The 16,417-nt window shown below is 39.6% G+C and overlaps 2 protein-coding genes across 3 annotated transcripts in view; one reads left to right on the top strand and one right to left on the bottom strand.

Moving 5' to 3' along the window:
• Window positions 1-16,417, top strand: part of LOC108700312 — a 782,191-nt gene that overhangs the window by 61,877 nt on the left and 703,897 nt on the right. The gene's annotated exons all lie outside the window — the stretch shown is intronic.
• LOC121397795 lies at window positions 2,735-10,991 on the bottom strand. 2 transcript variants are annotated; one of them, XM_041575387.1, is made up of 7 exons: window positions 10,104-10,991; window positions 6,104-6,157; window positions 5,608-5,698; window positions 4,838-4,905; window positions 4,290-4,448; window positions 3,445-3,579; window positions 2,735-3,092 (listed from the first exon to the last, which is right to left on the bottom strand). In XM_041575387.1, the coding sequence occupies exons 2-7, from the start codon at window positions 6,114-6,116 to the stop codon at window positions 2,881-2,883; spliced, it is 678 nt and encodes a 225-aa protein (XP_041431321.1). In that variant the 5' UTR covers window positions 6,117-6,157; window positions 10,104-10,991; the 3' UTR covers window positions 2,735-2,880. The 2 variants fall into 2 exon arrangements, with proteins under 2 accessions (XP_041431321.1, XP_041431320.1); XM_041575386.1 differs by lacking the exon at window positions 10,104-10,991 and adding an exon at window positions 8,327-8,421.

Raw genomic sequence — 16,417 nt, 5'->3', positions numbered from 1 at the left:
TTATGTGTATTTTTACTCCTAAAAAAAGTTAAGGTGGCCATACACGGGCCGATAAAAGCTGCCAACAGACCAAGTCGGCAGCTTATTGGCCCGTGTATGGCGGCCTCCCCCGATCGAGATCTGGCCAAAAGTTGACCAGATCTCGATCAAATGGGACTAAAAATCCTGTCGGATCGCGGCCGCATCTGTTTGTTGATCCGACCGTCCATAAAGCCATTATAGAAGAGAGCATTTGTCCTGAGCAGTGTCGGACTGGGATGCCAGGGGCCCACCAGAAAACCTTAGATCTTGGGCCCACTGGAAAACCGTAGACTGTGGGACCACTTTTCAAATTATTATTCCTCCTCTCTAAAACTCTTTATTCTCTTAGGGGCACATTTACTAAGGGTCGAATATCGAGGGTTAATAAATCCTCGAATTCGACCCTCGAAGTATAATCCTTCAAAGGATTTACCGCAATTCCTACGACCGAACGATTCGAAGGATTTTAATCCATCGATCTAAGGATTTTCCTTTGATCAAAAAAACTTTAGAAAAGTAATGGGGAAGGTCCCCATAGGCTAACATTGTACCTCGGTAGGTTTAAACTACTGAAGTATGTAGTCTAAGTTTTTTTTAAAGAGACAGTACTTCGACTATCGAATGGTCGAATAGTCAAACGATTTTTAGTTCGAATCGTTCGAATCAAAGTCGTAGTCGAAGGTTTTAGTAGCCTATTCGATGGTCAAAGTACCCAAACAAAATACTTTGAAATTCGAGATTTTTTTACTTCGAATCCTTTACTCGAGCTTAGTTAATGTGCCCCTTAAGCATTTTTTCCCCATAAAGAAATGGGGAATGACCATGAAATAGGTTAGAAGCAAGTGGCCCACTGACACCTGGGCCCTCTGGGAATTTTTCTGGTATCCCGGTGGGCCAGTCCGACACTGGAAGCCAGTGTTAGCCACTCCCTGTTTTAGACCACACTGCTCACTGCAGGGAGGGATGTCACTCATACAGTATGTGAAAAATGTTAAGTCATATTAAGACATACCCTTAAATCCATATGCCTCCTCCTCCCCTGTGTATAATACAGTATCCCCAGTATATGATTAAACACCTTAGGGGCCCCTAACAATAATTTTCAAATGCTAACAAACCCCCAGAACAAATACCAGGCTTGTGTTCAATAGGGATCATAGGACAGGCAGAGTATGACACACACAGGGAGTATAAATCAGGCAATGTATGACACACAGTGAGCATAGGGGAGGCAGAGTATGACACACAGCTTGATAAAGAGTGAAGTGCCACTCATAACGTTGCATGCTTATGTGGCCCCAAGATGAAATAAAGGCAAATTTTAATTAAGAATTTGGAGTGTTGTCTGTGGAGAGAAACGTGTCAAAGTCAAGTCACTGCATGTTAACAATTTGCCAAATCTTTAACCTCAATTTCTTTCCTCTTGAAATGCATTTTTAGAACAAAAGGAAAAACGGCCATTTTAACTAATGCTCCAGAATAGCATGCCGCCTATTCATTTGTTCCACCCTAAGCCTGGGCCTTTGTGGCCACCGTATCAGTCACATGGCAGTGATTGGGTTTTTGTGATAATAATGATATTTACAACACTATTCCATAAGCTGCAAGAATGGGCCAGTTGTAGCCAAGAAGCCCTGTCTCAGAGAAAGGCCTGAGCTACAGAGAACACATCAGCTAATGCAAAAATAAACATACTCCCAATGGGTGTTGTCCTGCAGTGAAAAACACACAAATATTCCACCTAAAAATGTAGCCACTTGTTATTATTTTATTTTAATACACAACAAAATAAGATTTGTACCTTCATTCATTGTGGCTGTTGTACAAAATATTTACAGGCATATTAAAGAGCTGTGCAATGATTTCTTTAAGCACAATAGAGATGTAGCATTAGATCCTCTCCTGTTCTGTACAAACGTGTGTGTATTGGGATGGGGTTAATGTCTTAAAATGGACACCGTCTATATAGTCTGATTATCCTCTTTCATTTTAGGGCCCCCCTAATCAGATCAGTCAGTATCCCACTGGGCCCTCTATATCTCTTGCTCTCCCCCCCCCCCAGAAGATGTGGGGTCACCTTCTTCTAAATTAACACCCTGCCTAGAGCTTGTAGCACTGTGGACTTACCACTATACTCAGCCACTATCACAGGGGAGAGGGGGTCCTGCTGTGGATCAAAGTTTGACCCTAAGGGGGGCCTGGCTGGATAGCGAAAATGTATGTAAATTGGGTAACTTACGCTAAAACATAAACTAAATCTTAAAGGGGTTGTAAACACTTTCAGGTCAGTTGTTATCAGATCGTTCACCATAAAAAAAAATATACTTTTGTTTTTCTATTTGTGACCGTTTTTCTAAAGTGTAAAGTTATTTTTTTAACATCTTATGTCTTTCTAAACAGCTCTGGGAGGGGGGTCGCTGACCCTTTAAATTGTGAATCACACAGAAATAAGGAAAGGCGTTTAAGGTGTTCCCATGTATTTTATTACTCAAGTCATTAGAAAATAAAGCTGGTATACTTTTATAAAATGGTTTATTTTTTTAAGTGTAACAATATAAACAAGGAAAAAAAAAACATTATAACGTTATCAATATTTAAAGGTCACACTGATTCTAAGGGTCTGGCCACACATGCAGATTCGGGGAGATTAGTTGCCAGGCGACAAATCTCCTCTTCTTCGTGGCGACTGATCTCCATGATCTGTCTTCCCCTGCCTTCCGCCGGTTAAAATGTAAATCGCCTGGGGGCGGGCACACGAAACGATTCGTTTTCCGAAGTCACCCATAATTGCATCACGAGGAAAGGGCTGCCGTTATTCTATTTTTTTTTTTTTAACTGCTCCTCCTTCGACTTTGGTTTTTATTTCGGGAGAAGTGTCATTTCTGCCCTTTTCTTTTTCCATTTCCATATTCTTTTTTTCTTCTTCTGATCAACTTCCTCTACTTGCGTTTCATGAACTTTCTTGTTCTGTTCATCTGTTTCCTCTGCTAATTCTGGTTTTCGTGGTTTTACTAGTTTTAGTAGTTTTAGTAGTTTTAGTAGTTTTAGTAGTTTTAGTAGTTTCTTCCAACCTACAAGATAATATTGATTAGTATAACGTGTAACCACCCCCCATACTGCTGAGCCTTATACATAGTGGATTGTGGTTGTAGATTGGAAGAGTGAGGAAAATCAGGTTTAGTAGGTAAAGTCGGCAGCAGTAGGACAAGATGGTAAAAGTAAGAAAACAATGTCAGTGTTACCCTACATGTAGTTCTTTAGTTCTGGTTAGAGACCAAAACTCTGCTCCAACCCATTATCTTAGAGGCTGGAATTGTATGTTTTCATTTTACATATTTTTTCCTCAATTTAAATTCTTATCCTTTATATTATAAAGCTGATATATTTAACCTTTATCTCACCCTTTCACTTAGTTGTACTTACTTTCCTTTAGCTCTTTATCTGTTTCCACACCGTTCTCAGGAGGTGGATTGGTTTTTTTAGTAAAAGGAAGATATTTCCTCCAGTTTTTCTTTTTTTGTTTTTTAGTGGTATCTTCGTTCATGTGCTGTGATTCAACTGTAAAGAAAAGTTCAATTAATTAATGAGGTTACTATGATAATGGGCAAACCTTTGCTCCATGGAAACCCATATTAACCAGTCAGATTTGTGATTTAAACAGCAGATCAGAAAATAGTAACTGTCGGTTGATATGGGTTACTGGATCTCAAGTTTAAGGTCCGAATTCATCTCAATATTTTCTGCTACAAACTCTGATCAAATCCGCTCAGGTTTTTTATGCTTATTTATTATTACATTTTCCCAAAAATATGCTTTGGGGGGGAAAAAAATCAGATTTTCTAAATTTTTTTGATTTTTCATTGGATTTTCAAGTTTTTTTCGTATTTTTCACCCGAAAACTCAGATTTTTGCCTGAAAACTTCAGGGTATTGCACAAAACCCAGCGCACATCAAAAAATTATTGGGACTTATTTGCAAACTCGAAAGGTCTGAGATGCCAGATTTTCTGATTTGGACTTTTCCATCCTCGGGCTGTAATAAATTCCCGAAAAATTCATGATTTTTTTAAAGCCCGATTTTTATATATTAAAAAAAATAAAAATTTGTGATTTTTTTTTATTCAGAGTTTAGTAAATAACCCCCTCAGAGTCTGCTGTTTTAGCTGGTTGATATGGGTTACTGGATCTCAAGTGTGAGTCTGCAGTTTTAGCTGTTCGCTGACCAAAAATAACTCCTCTTCCCCTTCACTCATCTTAGTTTGTACTTACCATCTTTAATCTTGTTATCTGTTTCAGCACAGTTCTCTTGAGGGACATCCGTTATTGTAGCAGACGCTGGTATTTCTCCCACTTTATTATTATTTTCTTTATTAGGAGTCACTTCATTTTCCTTAGAGTTCCCTTCTTCTCCTATGTGTATTTTTACTCCTAAAAAGTAAAAGTTTAGACATTTTATCTCTGATTTTGCTTTACGGCAACCTATAATAACCAGTCAAATGTTTACTCTCAAATATCACATTAGACCAAAATGCTAACTGCTAATTGGTTGTTAGGGGTTACTAGATATATTATAATAAATATTAATAATTATATAGTTGCTTTATTGCACGCTCATTTTTGTGATAATGACTGTCAGTCAACTTCAGTTTAGAGAGCCTTCCTAATCACTCCAGCAGCCCTCCTATTTGTTATAATGCTTCTCATCAGTCCTGGATATTCTTACTCTATAGGGGCATTGCCATTTGATCTATATGAACCCATTTCAGAGATTTATTGGGGAAAACCTTCCAGACAAAAATAAACGGACAGAATTTTACCTGGTTCAACTACTTGAAGACTCCGCACCTCTTCCTCACGTTTTTTTAATGCTTTCACATGCTTGTTACTGGGAAAGAAAAGATAAAATGTATTTGTTACTGTGCAAATTAAACCCTACACTGTCTCTAGAAATCTAAAAGGGGAGCTAAACCTCAAAATATGAATTGGTGTAAATTTATTCTGAGAACTTTTCTGAGATATTCAATTTCATACTGATTGGCTTGGCTCAACAGCAAGATGTTATAAAGACCAGAATATAGAAATCACTACATGTACTGTATAGCTTTATATAACAATCTTACTATGGCAATATATTTTACTTAGAAGTTGAACAGCAATAAAATGAATGTTAGGGGGTTATTTATCAAAGTCTGATTTTATCTCAATATGTTCTGCTACAAAATGCAACCTTGAAAGGCCTGAAATGCCGGATTTTCTAATTCGGACTTTTCCATCCTCGGAGTTTAATAAATTCCAAAAAATCCAATTTTATAAAATAAATATCACATATTTTTCCATTCAGAGTTTAGTAAATAACCCCTAACTGTTTATCTATAGGGGCTATAAAATCCCTTTAAGCAGTATGAAAAAGTCCAAGGTTTGCCCAAGGTGTGGTAACCAACCAAATAGCAGATAGCATTTACTGATCATCTGTTTAAACTGAAGATCTGGTTGGTATTGTAGGTTACTAGACCTGGTGCAAAAATTAGTCGAACCCCAGGATTCTCACACTATTTTTAAAAAGTCAGTATCCCTTTAAAGAACTCACCAGAAACGAATGCTTAATGCCAGAAGTCCAATTATCAACAAACTAATGCATGCTCCAGCCAAACGGATATACGGTTTAGGGATCTCTAAAACTAAACAAGAAAATAAGTTAATAAAGAGTATGAATGTGTAAGTGCTAGAAATATGTAGAATAGGTTTATCATATATCACTATAGAAGTGTAGGGCTGAGAGAGCATTTGTCCTGAGATACCAGAATAAAGGGGAAATGTGGTTGGTGGAAAAAGCAAATGGAAAAGGGAAATATTACAGTTTAGTGAATAATTATATAATGGAATTAACACAATCAATAGAGGGAATAGGAATGAACAGGACTAGAAATAAAATGTAAAAATAGTTTGAAATGACAGGGAAAATAGAAGAGGTGAAGAAAAATAGAAATACAAATAAAACTAACAGAGGCCCATTATGTATTAATGATTAGGGTTATTGCAAGTGACATGTAATTGGCATGTTTCTATAAGTTGTGCAACTTTACCTAATTGTTTCATAGAATCGGATGTAGTACAATCTGCCTTCTGATCACTGGGTCCTGTAAGGAATAAATACCATTAGTTGAGACATTACAATTAGATGAATGCAATGAAAATGAATTAATATATAGATACACACAGTGGCGTAACTATAGAGGAAACAGATCCTGTGGGGTGGCCCAGGGAATAGGGGGTCCTGTTTAATCCCTCATTAAAGGGTGATCTTTTCATTAAGGGGCCGATTCACTAATTTCGAGTGAAGGATTCGAAGTAACAAAACTTCGAATTTCGAAGTGTTTTTTGGGCTACTTCGACAATCGAATGGGCTACTACGACCTTCGACTACGACTTCGAATCGAAGGATTCGAACTAAAAATCGTTCGACCATTCCACCATTCGATAGTCGAAGTACTGTCTCTTTAAGAAAAAACTTCGACCCCCTAGTTTGCCATCTGAAAGCTACCGAACTCAATGTCAGCCTATGGGGAAGGTCCCCATAGGCTTGGCTAACTTTTTTTGATCGAAGGATATTCCTTCGATCATTGGATTAAAATCCTTCGAATCGTTCGTTTCGAAGGATTTTATCGTTCGATCGAAGGAATAATCCTTCGATCGTTCGATCGCACTAATTGCGCTAAAATCCTTCGACTTCGATATTCAAAGTATTTTAATTCCCAGTTGAATATCGAGGGTTAATTAACCCTCGATATTCGACCCTTTGTGAATCGGCCCCTAAGGGTAAGGGCACACGCTGCTATTACGGGAGATTAGCCGCCACAGCGACAAATCGCTTCTTCTTTGGGCGACTAATCACCCTGAACTGCCTGGCTTTGTTTTCTGAAGTCGCCCTAAGTTGCCTCACGAGGAAATATTGGGTGACTACCGAAACCTGAAGTGATCCGACAGCCACCTCGCCGGCAATTTACATTCTAACCAGCAGGAAGGCAGATCGGGGAGATTAGTCACGCAAAGTAGAATTGATTTGTCGCTGGGTGTCTAATTTCCCGAAATAGTGGTGTGTGCCCTGTCCCTAACGGGTTTTCATTAGAGGGTGATTACAGTATCTTGTGCATTGTGCAAAATACTGCCTTTATAACATTTATTGTTATATGAACGTAAAGAAAAAAACATACAAACAAAATTACCCTGTGCCACAGTTACAGCTCCTTTTCCTGACACCCTCCCACCTTACTATACACACTACTTCTTACTTACATCTCTTCCCAAAATAAAAAAGATAAATCTGACAAAATATAATTTCAAGATACATTAGAGATACATTACCATCCAGTCTCCAAACTGGGAAGCCCACAGCAAAAATAATGAAATAATTTAATAATAAAGAAATGAGAATTTGAATAGAGAATAAACAAGCCATGACTGTCTCATTCACTCTTCTACTCCAACTGACAAGTGAGTGGTTAGAGCTCAGGATACAGGATGGGGAAATGTCACTGGGCATTGTGATGTCATAATTAACACTGTCAGGGCTGCAGTATGACCAGTAACTGGCACAGTGCAGTTAATAATGTCATGAAAAAAGTTATAAGAATAATAGCTAAGGATAGTTTGTGCCAATCAAATACATTTATAATTATTTCAATATCAATTTAGTTATATCTTACTGTGTAATGTTATAATAATATTACATATTTAATCTTTCATTAAAGGGTGATTTTTTCATTAAAGGGTTTTCAATAAAGGGTAATTACAGGCTCTTGTACATTGTGCAAAATACTTCCTTGATAACAATTGTTATATGAAGAAAAAAACATATACAAACAAAATTCCCCTGTGCCACAGTTACAGCTCCTTTTCCTGACACCCTCCCACCTTACTATACACACTACTTCTTACTAAGGATGCACCGAATCCACTATTTTGGATTCAGCCGCACCCCCGAATCCTTCGCGAAAGATTCGGCCGAATATCGAACCGAATCCGCACCCTAATTTGTATATGCAAATTAGGGGTGGGAAGGGGAAACATCTTTTATTTCCTTGTTTTGTGACAAAAAGTCACGCAATTTCCTTCCCCACCCATAATTTGCATATGCAAATTAGGATTCGGATTCTGGTCAGCCGGGCAGAAGGATTCGGCCGAATCCGAATCCTGCTGAAAAAGGCCGAATCCCGAACCGAAACCTGGACTCAGTGCATCCCTACTTCTTACTTACATCTCTTCCCAAAATAAAAAAAATAAATCTGACTGAAAATAAATATAATTACCATCCAGTCTCCAAACCGGGAAGCCCACAGCAAAATTGATGAAATAATTTAGTAATATAGAAATAAAAATTTGGAAAGAGATTGAATAAGCCATGATTGACTTGTTCACTCTTCTTCTCCAACTCACAAATGAGTAGTTAAAGCTCGGGATACAGGATGGGGAAATTTCACTGGGCATTGTGATGTCATCACTGGGCATTGTGATGTCATCACTATGCATTGTGATGTCATCACTGGGCATTGTGATGTCATCACTGGGTATTGTGATGTCATCACTCACATTGTGATGTCATAATTAACATTGTCAAGGCTGCAGTATGGCTAGTAACTGGCACATTATAGTTAAATAGATTTATCTCAATATTTTCTGCTACAAACTCTGATCAATTCCGCTCGTGTATTTTACACTTATTTATTATTACCTTTTCTCGGAAATTTGCTTTGCTGGAAAAAAAAATTAGATTTTAAACGTTTTTTTCAGATTTTGTACCCCGAAAACCCAGATTTTTGCCCGAAAGCTTTGGGATAATGCACGAAACCCAGCGCACATCAAAAAATGTATTGGGACTTCTCCCATTGGCTTATATGCAACCTCGATAGGTCTGAGATGCCGGATTTTCAGATTCTGACTTTTCCATCCTTGGATTTTAATAATTCTGAAAAAATTAATGATTTTTTAAAAGTCATATTTCATGAACAAAAAAATCACACATTTTTCATGATTTTTGCATTCAGAATTTAGTAAATACCCCCCCCCCCTTAGTGTTAGTAATTTTAACTAACAGGTTGAAAAGTGACAGGCAGATTTTATGTGCATTGATGGCCCATGCTGTGCCTGCCAGTGCACACATAAGAAACATAGTTGAATTGGGTTGAAAAAAGACCAAAGTCCATCAAGTTCAACCACCCCTCCAAATAGAACCCAGCATCCATACACACACACACTGACACTGAGCCCTCCATATACTCATATAAACTATATATATATATACCCATATACCCATCAGAATAGCCTTTTATACTATGTCTGTCCAAAAAAATCATCCAAGCCCCTCTTAAAGGCATTAACTAAATCAGCATCACAACATCACCCGGCAGTGCATTCCACAACCTCACTGTCCTCACTGTGAAGATCCCCCTACGTTGCTTCAAATGAAAGTTCTTTTCCTCTAGTCTGAATGGGAGGCCTCTGGTGCGGTGATCCACTTTATGGGTAAAAAGGTCCCCTATTTAAAAGTAAAGGTGTAGTGTTTAGTTCTGCTCCTACAACAAAATTAAATACCATAGTCCAGAAGAAAAGTTATATTGTGGTCTCATCAAAAAGACCCCCAGTCCAAGGATTGCTAATTTTTTGATTTTTCAATATAGATTAGAAGAGACCCAATAATAGTAGTGCAGTAACCAAAATAATAATAAAAAGTAAAAATTCTTTATGAGGACATATATATCCTAACGCGTTTTGGGCCAAATAGATACTTTAAGTGCCCATTTGGCGAATTTTTAAAAACACCACAAGTGACCTCGTCGGGGCCAGGGCCCGCACCCCCTCAGGGCCCCCCTGGCAGCTCGCGCAGCACAAATTCCGGGCAGTTCTGGGCTGATTCCCGGCAGTTCCGGGCATACGGAGGGGGGCCTGGCTGTGCGTCCCGCGCCAGGGCCCTCCCCCCTCTAGTTATAGTCTAGTATAAGCAGCAAAGAATGTTCATAATAAGTGAGCAAACGAATGCCCTGTTTAGTGTTTCTGCTATGCTGCAAGTGGTTATTAGAATTAACTTACCTATTACCCTTATTGATCTGTCAGTGAGCTGAGCCAGCGGATTCCTGTGCCAGCTGCACGGGCCCAGATCTCATCAAGGTTTGCCCTAAATGCACTGGCCCAAATGCCTATTTGAGGAATACATGGCTCAATAATAAGTTTATTTTTGTCTGTAATGTTCCATCATATTGCACAGGAGCTAGGGAATCACCTATTGGTAGGGCTCAAAAGCAAGAGGCTGTCCCTAGCCTATAAGCTACACCAGTGCTGTCCAACTTCAGTTCAGTTATGGTAACTCTCCTTTCCCCCTGGTTGTGCAGCCTGAGAGAGATGTTGATATTACTCTTTCCTTTAACTACTCATGGGATGCTTCTTTTGAGGTGAGAGTCTGTTATATCAGAACAAAAACCCGGAGCTAAATTCAGCTTTACGGTACAATTTATGCTGTCTGATTTGTCTCTGCTGAATATCTAATAAGAAGAGACGGCATTCCAACCAGTGAGCATTATGTTAAGTGTTCAGTTTACATAGTAGATGAGTTTGAAAAAAAGGGGCAAACGTGTTCAACTATTAATTGTACCTATGTTATAGCTAATACGTTGGAAGGTGTCTAAACAATTCTTGAAGGCACAAAAAGACATCTTTTTAATCCAAAAAACAACAAAAGGACCAGTCCCAGGAATAACATTGTACTAAGATTACAGTATAAAGGTGTGACTTGTACTTTCTCACCATAGGGCACCTAATCCTTTTGTGAAGTCATCAGATGTATCTGTCAGTACAACAGCTTCTGGAAGGGAATACCAACAGTGTCATTTGTGTGTCCAGGTCCCACTAAGGCAGATGTACCCAACCTTTTTTACCCATGAGCCACCTTTAATTGTAAAAAGAAATGGGGAGCAACTTGAGCATGAAAAAGGTTCTTGGGTGGTTGAAATAAGCGCTGTGATTGGCTGTTTGGTAGCCCCTATGTGGGTTGGCAGCCTAAAGTAGTCTTTGTTTGGCAGTACACCTGGTTTTTAGGAAACCAAAACTTGCCACCAAGGCAGAAATTGAAAATGAAGCTCCTGCTTTGAAGCCACTGGGAGTAACATCCAAGGGGTTGGAGAGCAACATGTTGCTCACAAGCCACTTGTTGGGGACCACTTCAAGTCTGACCCTAAATACAACAACTTCATAGCTCTCCTTGTTGACAAACAAAAATATTCCCACCCAAGTCTTTCATTTTCTTGAAATACCATATTGGTTGATGCTTTCCAACTTGGGCGCAGATTTATCGAAAATGTGAGATTAGAACTGACCACAGAAAAACTCCCTCCCTTTCTATTCATTCCTATGGGATTTTTAAAAGCATATTTATCAAATGGTGAACTCCACTGATAAATACGATTCTAAAATATAGTTTTCTAATCTCACATTTTGATAAATCTGCCCCCAGGTATTAACTCCAGGTTATGTACAGATCCCAAATGTTGCTAGGGTTGGCAGCTTTTCAAAAAACATTTACCGGGCAGTGGTGGGGGCGGGTCATGGTTGCTAAAAGGGTCGGGCCACGACGGCTAAAAGGGGCGGGTCCGCTGGGGCGTGCGCGAAGGCCAGAAGGTGAAGAAAAGGTAAGTTTGGAGCAGAGGGCTAAGGGCTTTTGTTAAGGGTATTACAAATTTACCGGCAACTACATTGCTGGTAAGTTTGTAATACCGGTCCCGGCCTTGGCAGGTGTTTTACAGGTAAAATACCGGCCGGGTGCAAATTAGAGTTCGGCTTCAGTTCAGTATTCGCCCTAATCTTATCGCGAAGGATTCGGGGGTTCAGCCGAATCCAAAATAATTATAGAAATTGTTCTCAATTAACTAGATGTGCATTTAAACAGACTGATTAGTAATTAATACAGATAATTACTACATGGCAGCACAGAAACCAGTGCAATTAGCATCAGAATTTAATAATCAGCAAACCTGTAGCATCAGCTTATATTACAGGGGAAGCTCATTTTCTGCTGGATAATTAGTGACGACCCCTTAGCTTAGCTTCTCAACAGCTGCTCAGAGCCCACTGAGCATGTGAGTGTCCCCCCTGTGACAAGTTTGAAGTCCTGGATCATTGCTGCTATTGACAAGCTGAAACTTTAGGCTGGTGCAATAAGAGTTTAGTTCTCCTTTAAGATGCTGCACTTGACCTCTACCTACCTCTACCTACTGCAGAGAGAGGCATCCCCTTCCCAGAAATCACCTTCACCAATGAGGATGAAAAGCAGCCAAAGGAATGCTATGTGTTCATGGACTCTATTAACCTTACAGCTCCCATAGTGCTTCACTTTTTCATGGTCAACAACACATTGCGAAAATTCATAGAACCAGATATGTACTGTATGTTGCTCACTAGAATTTTGCTTTCATGGGGTGTTTTCTTAACAATGCAGATTGGTCCAGGGGTAAAAGGCGAGTGATATTTGTCACTGTAGGGTACCTAACAAATTGGCACTCACTTTTCCTTTAAGTTGTGTATATTTTCATATGGCCAAGCCATAAATGATGGTTAATTAAATGGTAAGAAGGATACAAATGTGCCGGTTGCTTAATGTACCTAAATGCACATGTGCACAGCATTTTTATGCAAGAACACAAAGTTGTATTAATAGTCTCTCAGTGGGAGAGAGCAGAATGCAGTCTGGTCATATATTTAGTTATCAGACACTGGAGGGCTGGCTTTAGAATATTGTCTAGAAAGGTTTAAAGGGGAAGGAAACCTAGTTGGCGCAAAAACCCTTCCCCCCTCCCGTGTGCTGCCTACCCGTCCCGCTGGGCAAATGCCCCTAACTTGTTACTTACCCTTCTGCGCAGGTCCAGTCCAGGGAGTTCACAGACGACATCTTCCACGCGATCTTCTTCCTGCTTTGACCAGCACATGCGCAGTAGGAGCATTTCACCGGTACGATCTACTGCGCATGCGCCAAAAGTACTTTGTGACTTTTGGCGCATGCGCAGTAAATCCGTACCGCCAAAACGCCGTTCAAAGCAGGAAGAAGATCGCGTGGAAGAAGATGGTGCCTGTGATCTCCCTGGACTGGACCTGCGCAGAAGGGTAAGTAACAAGTTAGGGGCATTTGCCCAGCGGGACGGGTAGGCCAGGGGGGAGGAGGGAGGGTGAGCAACACACGGGAGGGTTTTTGCACCAACTAGGTTTCCGTCCCCTTTAACAGCTGGGGGAGATGCCAGTTTGTCAGGAACCCCAAGTCATTGTAATCGCTAACTTCAGACTCTGCCAGTGCTCCGCTGCTGAAAACTAGGGCAGCCTGTGGTTCTATGTCAGGGCCGCCATAAGGGAGGCATAGGGTACAGCTGTACTGGGTCTGAAGGGGGGCCTAGTTGTATTGCACTTTTCAAGCCCCCCCCTTAACAATGCTGAAGTTCATGCCCCACCAAAGTGCCAAAGCCACGAAAAGACCTGAAGTTGACGTTCTGAAGCCGCGAAAAGACCTGAAGCTATGAAAGAAAGCCGAGAGAAACTGAAGAAGAAGAATCTAAGGTACGGTAAGTTTTTTTTTTTTTTTTTAATTATAAGGGGTCCCTGACCACCAATGGCTTTTTATAACCTGTGTGTGAGGGGGTTTACTGTTTTTAGCGGTGGTGTCTATGCAAACGTTTTACTGTGGTGTAGGGTGGGTTTGAAACAGGGCTTAGCGTTGGGATCTGGGATGGGCGGGGACCAGAGGTCTTAGAAAACTTTTGCGAACCCCTAATAATTCCTTTTGCATTCCCAAGAGTAGAATAGAAGACTGAAGAGGAGAAATTAAATGGAGACGTAAGGAATCACCATATCGGACCAAGAACTTTACATATGAGCCACAGCACTTTGACCTTTTGGTAGCAGTGATTCAATATAATGTGCTGAGCAGCCAGGAAGAGATTGTAGGAGCACTAAAGGCAGCAGTGGCTCGTAGGAAGAACAAATTAGCCAAGGTCCAACCTAAAAATGTGTGATGGGCATTATAAACCTATGGAACAAAGTAGCGTTCTGCTTGCTGCACCTCAGGCCTGTATAACTAAATGTCTGCAAATGCACATATCATTTTATTTGTTTGTTTGTTTGGTGTATTGCAAGCAGTGACTGACTATACCAAATGTTCATGGACTATAACGTTTTTCGATGGCTGAACCCTGACCAGCCTGGCTGAACACATATGTGAGACTTGCCAATCCATTGTTCAAGCAAGTGTTCTAAATGACAGAATTTGATGTATGCCAATGATCTTATGTACCTGTGGGGTGATGGGATGTCAAAACTGCTTTCATACCGTACAATACATACCTGTGCAGTTAGACAAGCTAATATAGACTTTAACTAAAACCACTTTATTTTGCCAAGACTTAAAGGGCCAGTAACACTACAAAATGAAAACAGGTTTGGCATCTGGTCATCCAGCACCTACAAATTGTTTGCCAACATATGTCCTGGCCTTTATAATTCTATAGTTCTGTAAATAAGCTGTGAATGTTTGAAACCCCTGTACACCCCCCTTGTTAAACACAAGTTCAGTGAATGGAGCTTGTGAGGACAATGAAAGAGAAGTAGGAATCTTTTGCCATTTGAAAAAAAACCTCTTGCAAAACAAGAGTGAGGACAACTGGCGAGATTACATCTTTCTGCTTTTACTTATGAATTTTGCAGGCACGGAATTAATAGTTAGACAGTGGTAGGTGTGTGTGTGTTTTTTGTTTCTGCTGGCCTTTTTTTAAATTAATTTCAGAGATTTCGTTTCCCCATCTTCAATATTGCTAAGGCCATAAAGATGGTGTCCCACTTTCATTACTGTACTCAGAGGTCATTAGATTTCAGAAGATAATTGAGTGAGTAATTGAGTTACTTCTTCTCTTCCACCACATGAATAGGGCTTGTGCGGGATGTATTTAATTAAAACAATGGGTAAAAAGTATCTAGGGGTTTTAATAACTTTGGTTCTAAAAAGTTGGGCCAAGTAGTAGTTCTGGCCCTGCACATTCCTATGCATTTACGGAGCTAAAACTGAAAGTGTTAAAAAATAAATTAAAAAAAAAACACAGAAGTTATAGTTAACAGGCTGAAACACTTCCCCAGAACTTAATTCCAATGGGTCATCTGGAACAAGGTGAGCCATTTTAATTGGTTAACAGATTATTACTACTAAAAGCACAGTAACACCAAAAAGTCAAAAGATGTTTAAAAGTAATTAACATATAATATACTTTTTGCCTGCACTAGTGAAAGCTATGTGTTTGAATATATAAGCTGCTGTGGAGAGATATGGGCATCCATATAAAAAGAAAGCATAAAAAGCACAGGTTACACAGCACATAACAGATAAGCCCTGTCCAATACAATGGAGTTTTATCTATCTGAATAGCTGCCCCCTGGCTACACAGCAGCTTATTTATATAAACTATAGTAGAGTTTCTGAAGCAAACACACCAGTTTTACCAATGCTTTGTGAATTTCCCACCCACTATAGTTAAAGGAACAGTACCACCAAAAATATTAAATTAAAAGGTTAAATAGTGGAGAACAGATAACACCATTGTGTTCTACAGAGCTTATCTGCTATCTGTGTAACCTGAGCCTTTTCTCCTTTGAATGGCTGCCATTTGCTACACAGCACCTTATTTATATAAACAATAGTAGTGTTTCTGAAGCAAACACACCAGTTTTACTAGTGCAGGGCAACACTGCATTATAATTTTCTTACTTTAAAACTTTATTTATTTATTTATTTTTTTGATCTTACTGTTCCTTTAATGCTTCTTGGAAGTCAGAACTAACTGCACCACAAGTAGCCAATCACCATTTTGCCTGGAGACTATTTGGAAAGAAAAAAGGGGTATTACACAAAATAAAAAAAAATAAGTACATAAAAACCAAGTAAATGTTACTCACACAGCTGCTAAAACATGTCAATGCATATTTAAAGGAGAAGGAAAGGTTAAAACTTAAGTAAGCCTTATCAGAAAGGTCTATATAAATACACCAGTAAACACTCAAAGTAATTGTGCCGAGTCCTCTGTCAAAAGAAACACAGCATTTTTTTCCTTCTATTGTGTACTCATGGGCTTCTGTATCAGACTTCCTGTTTTCAGCTTAAACCTCCTTGCCCTGGGCGTGGACATGCTCAGTTTGCTCCTCTCCCTTCTCTGCTGTAATCTGAGCCCAGAGCTATGAGTGAGCAGGGAGAGACTCAGGCAGGAAGTGATGTCACACATAGCTAATACTGCAGCTGCTATCCTAAACAAAGAGCGTCTAGAGCTTTTTACTCAGGTATGTATAAGCATTTTACAGAATAAATATAGCATTCTAGCTTGCACTAT

Source organism: Xenopus laevis, chromosome 8S (genome assembly GCF_017654675.1).
Source record: "Xenopus laevis strain J_2021 chromosome 8S, Xenopus_laevis_v10.1, whole genome shotgun sequence".
NCBI classification, from domain to species: Eukaryota; Metazoa; Chordata; class Amphibia; order Anura; family Pipidae; genus Xenopus; species Xenopus laevis.
Note: the sequence above shows the minus strand (reverse complement) of the source record. Positions and strands in the feature narration are given on the sequence as shown.

Coding starts and splice junctions, on each gene's coding strand:
- LOC121397795 (XM_041575386.1), bottom strand. CDS start 8,420: ATGGCTTATTCAATCTCTTTCCAAATTTTTATTTCTATATTACTAAAT. Junction 6,158..8,326: donor CCCGGTTTGGAGACTGGATG/GTAATTATATTT, acceptor TATTCCTTACAG/GACCCAGTGATCAGAAGGCA. Junction 3,580..4,289: donor AGATAACAAGATTAAAGATG/GTAAGTACAAAC, acceptor TTTTCTTTACAG/TTGAATCACAGCACATGAAC.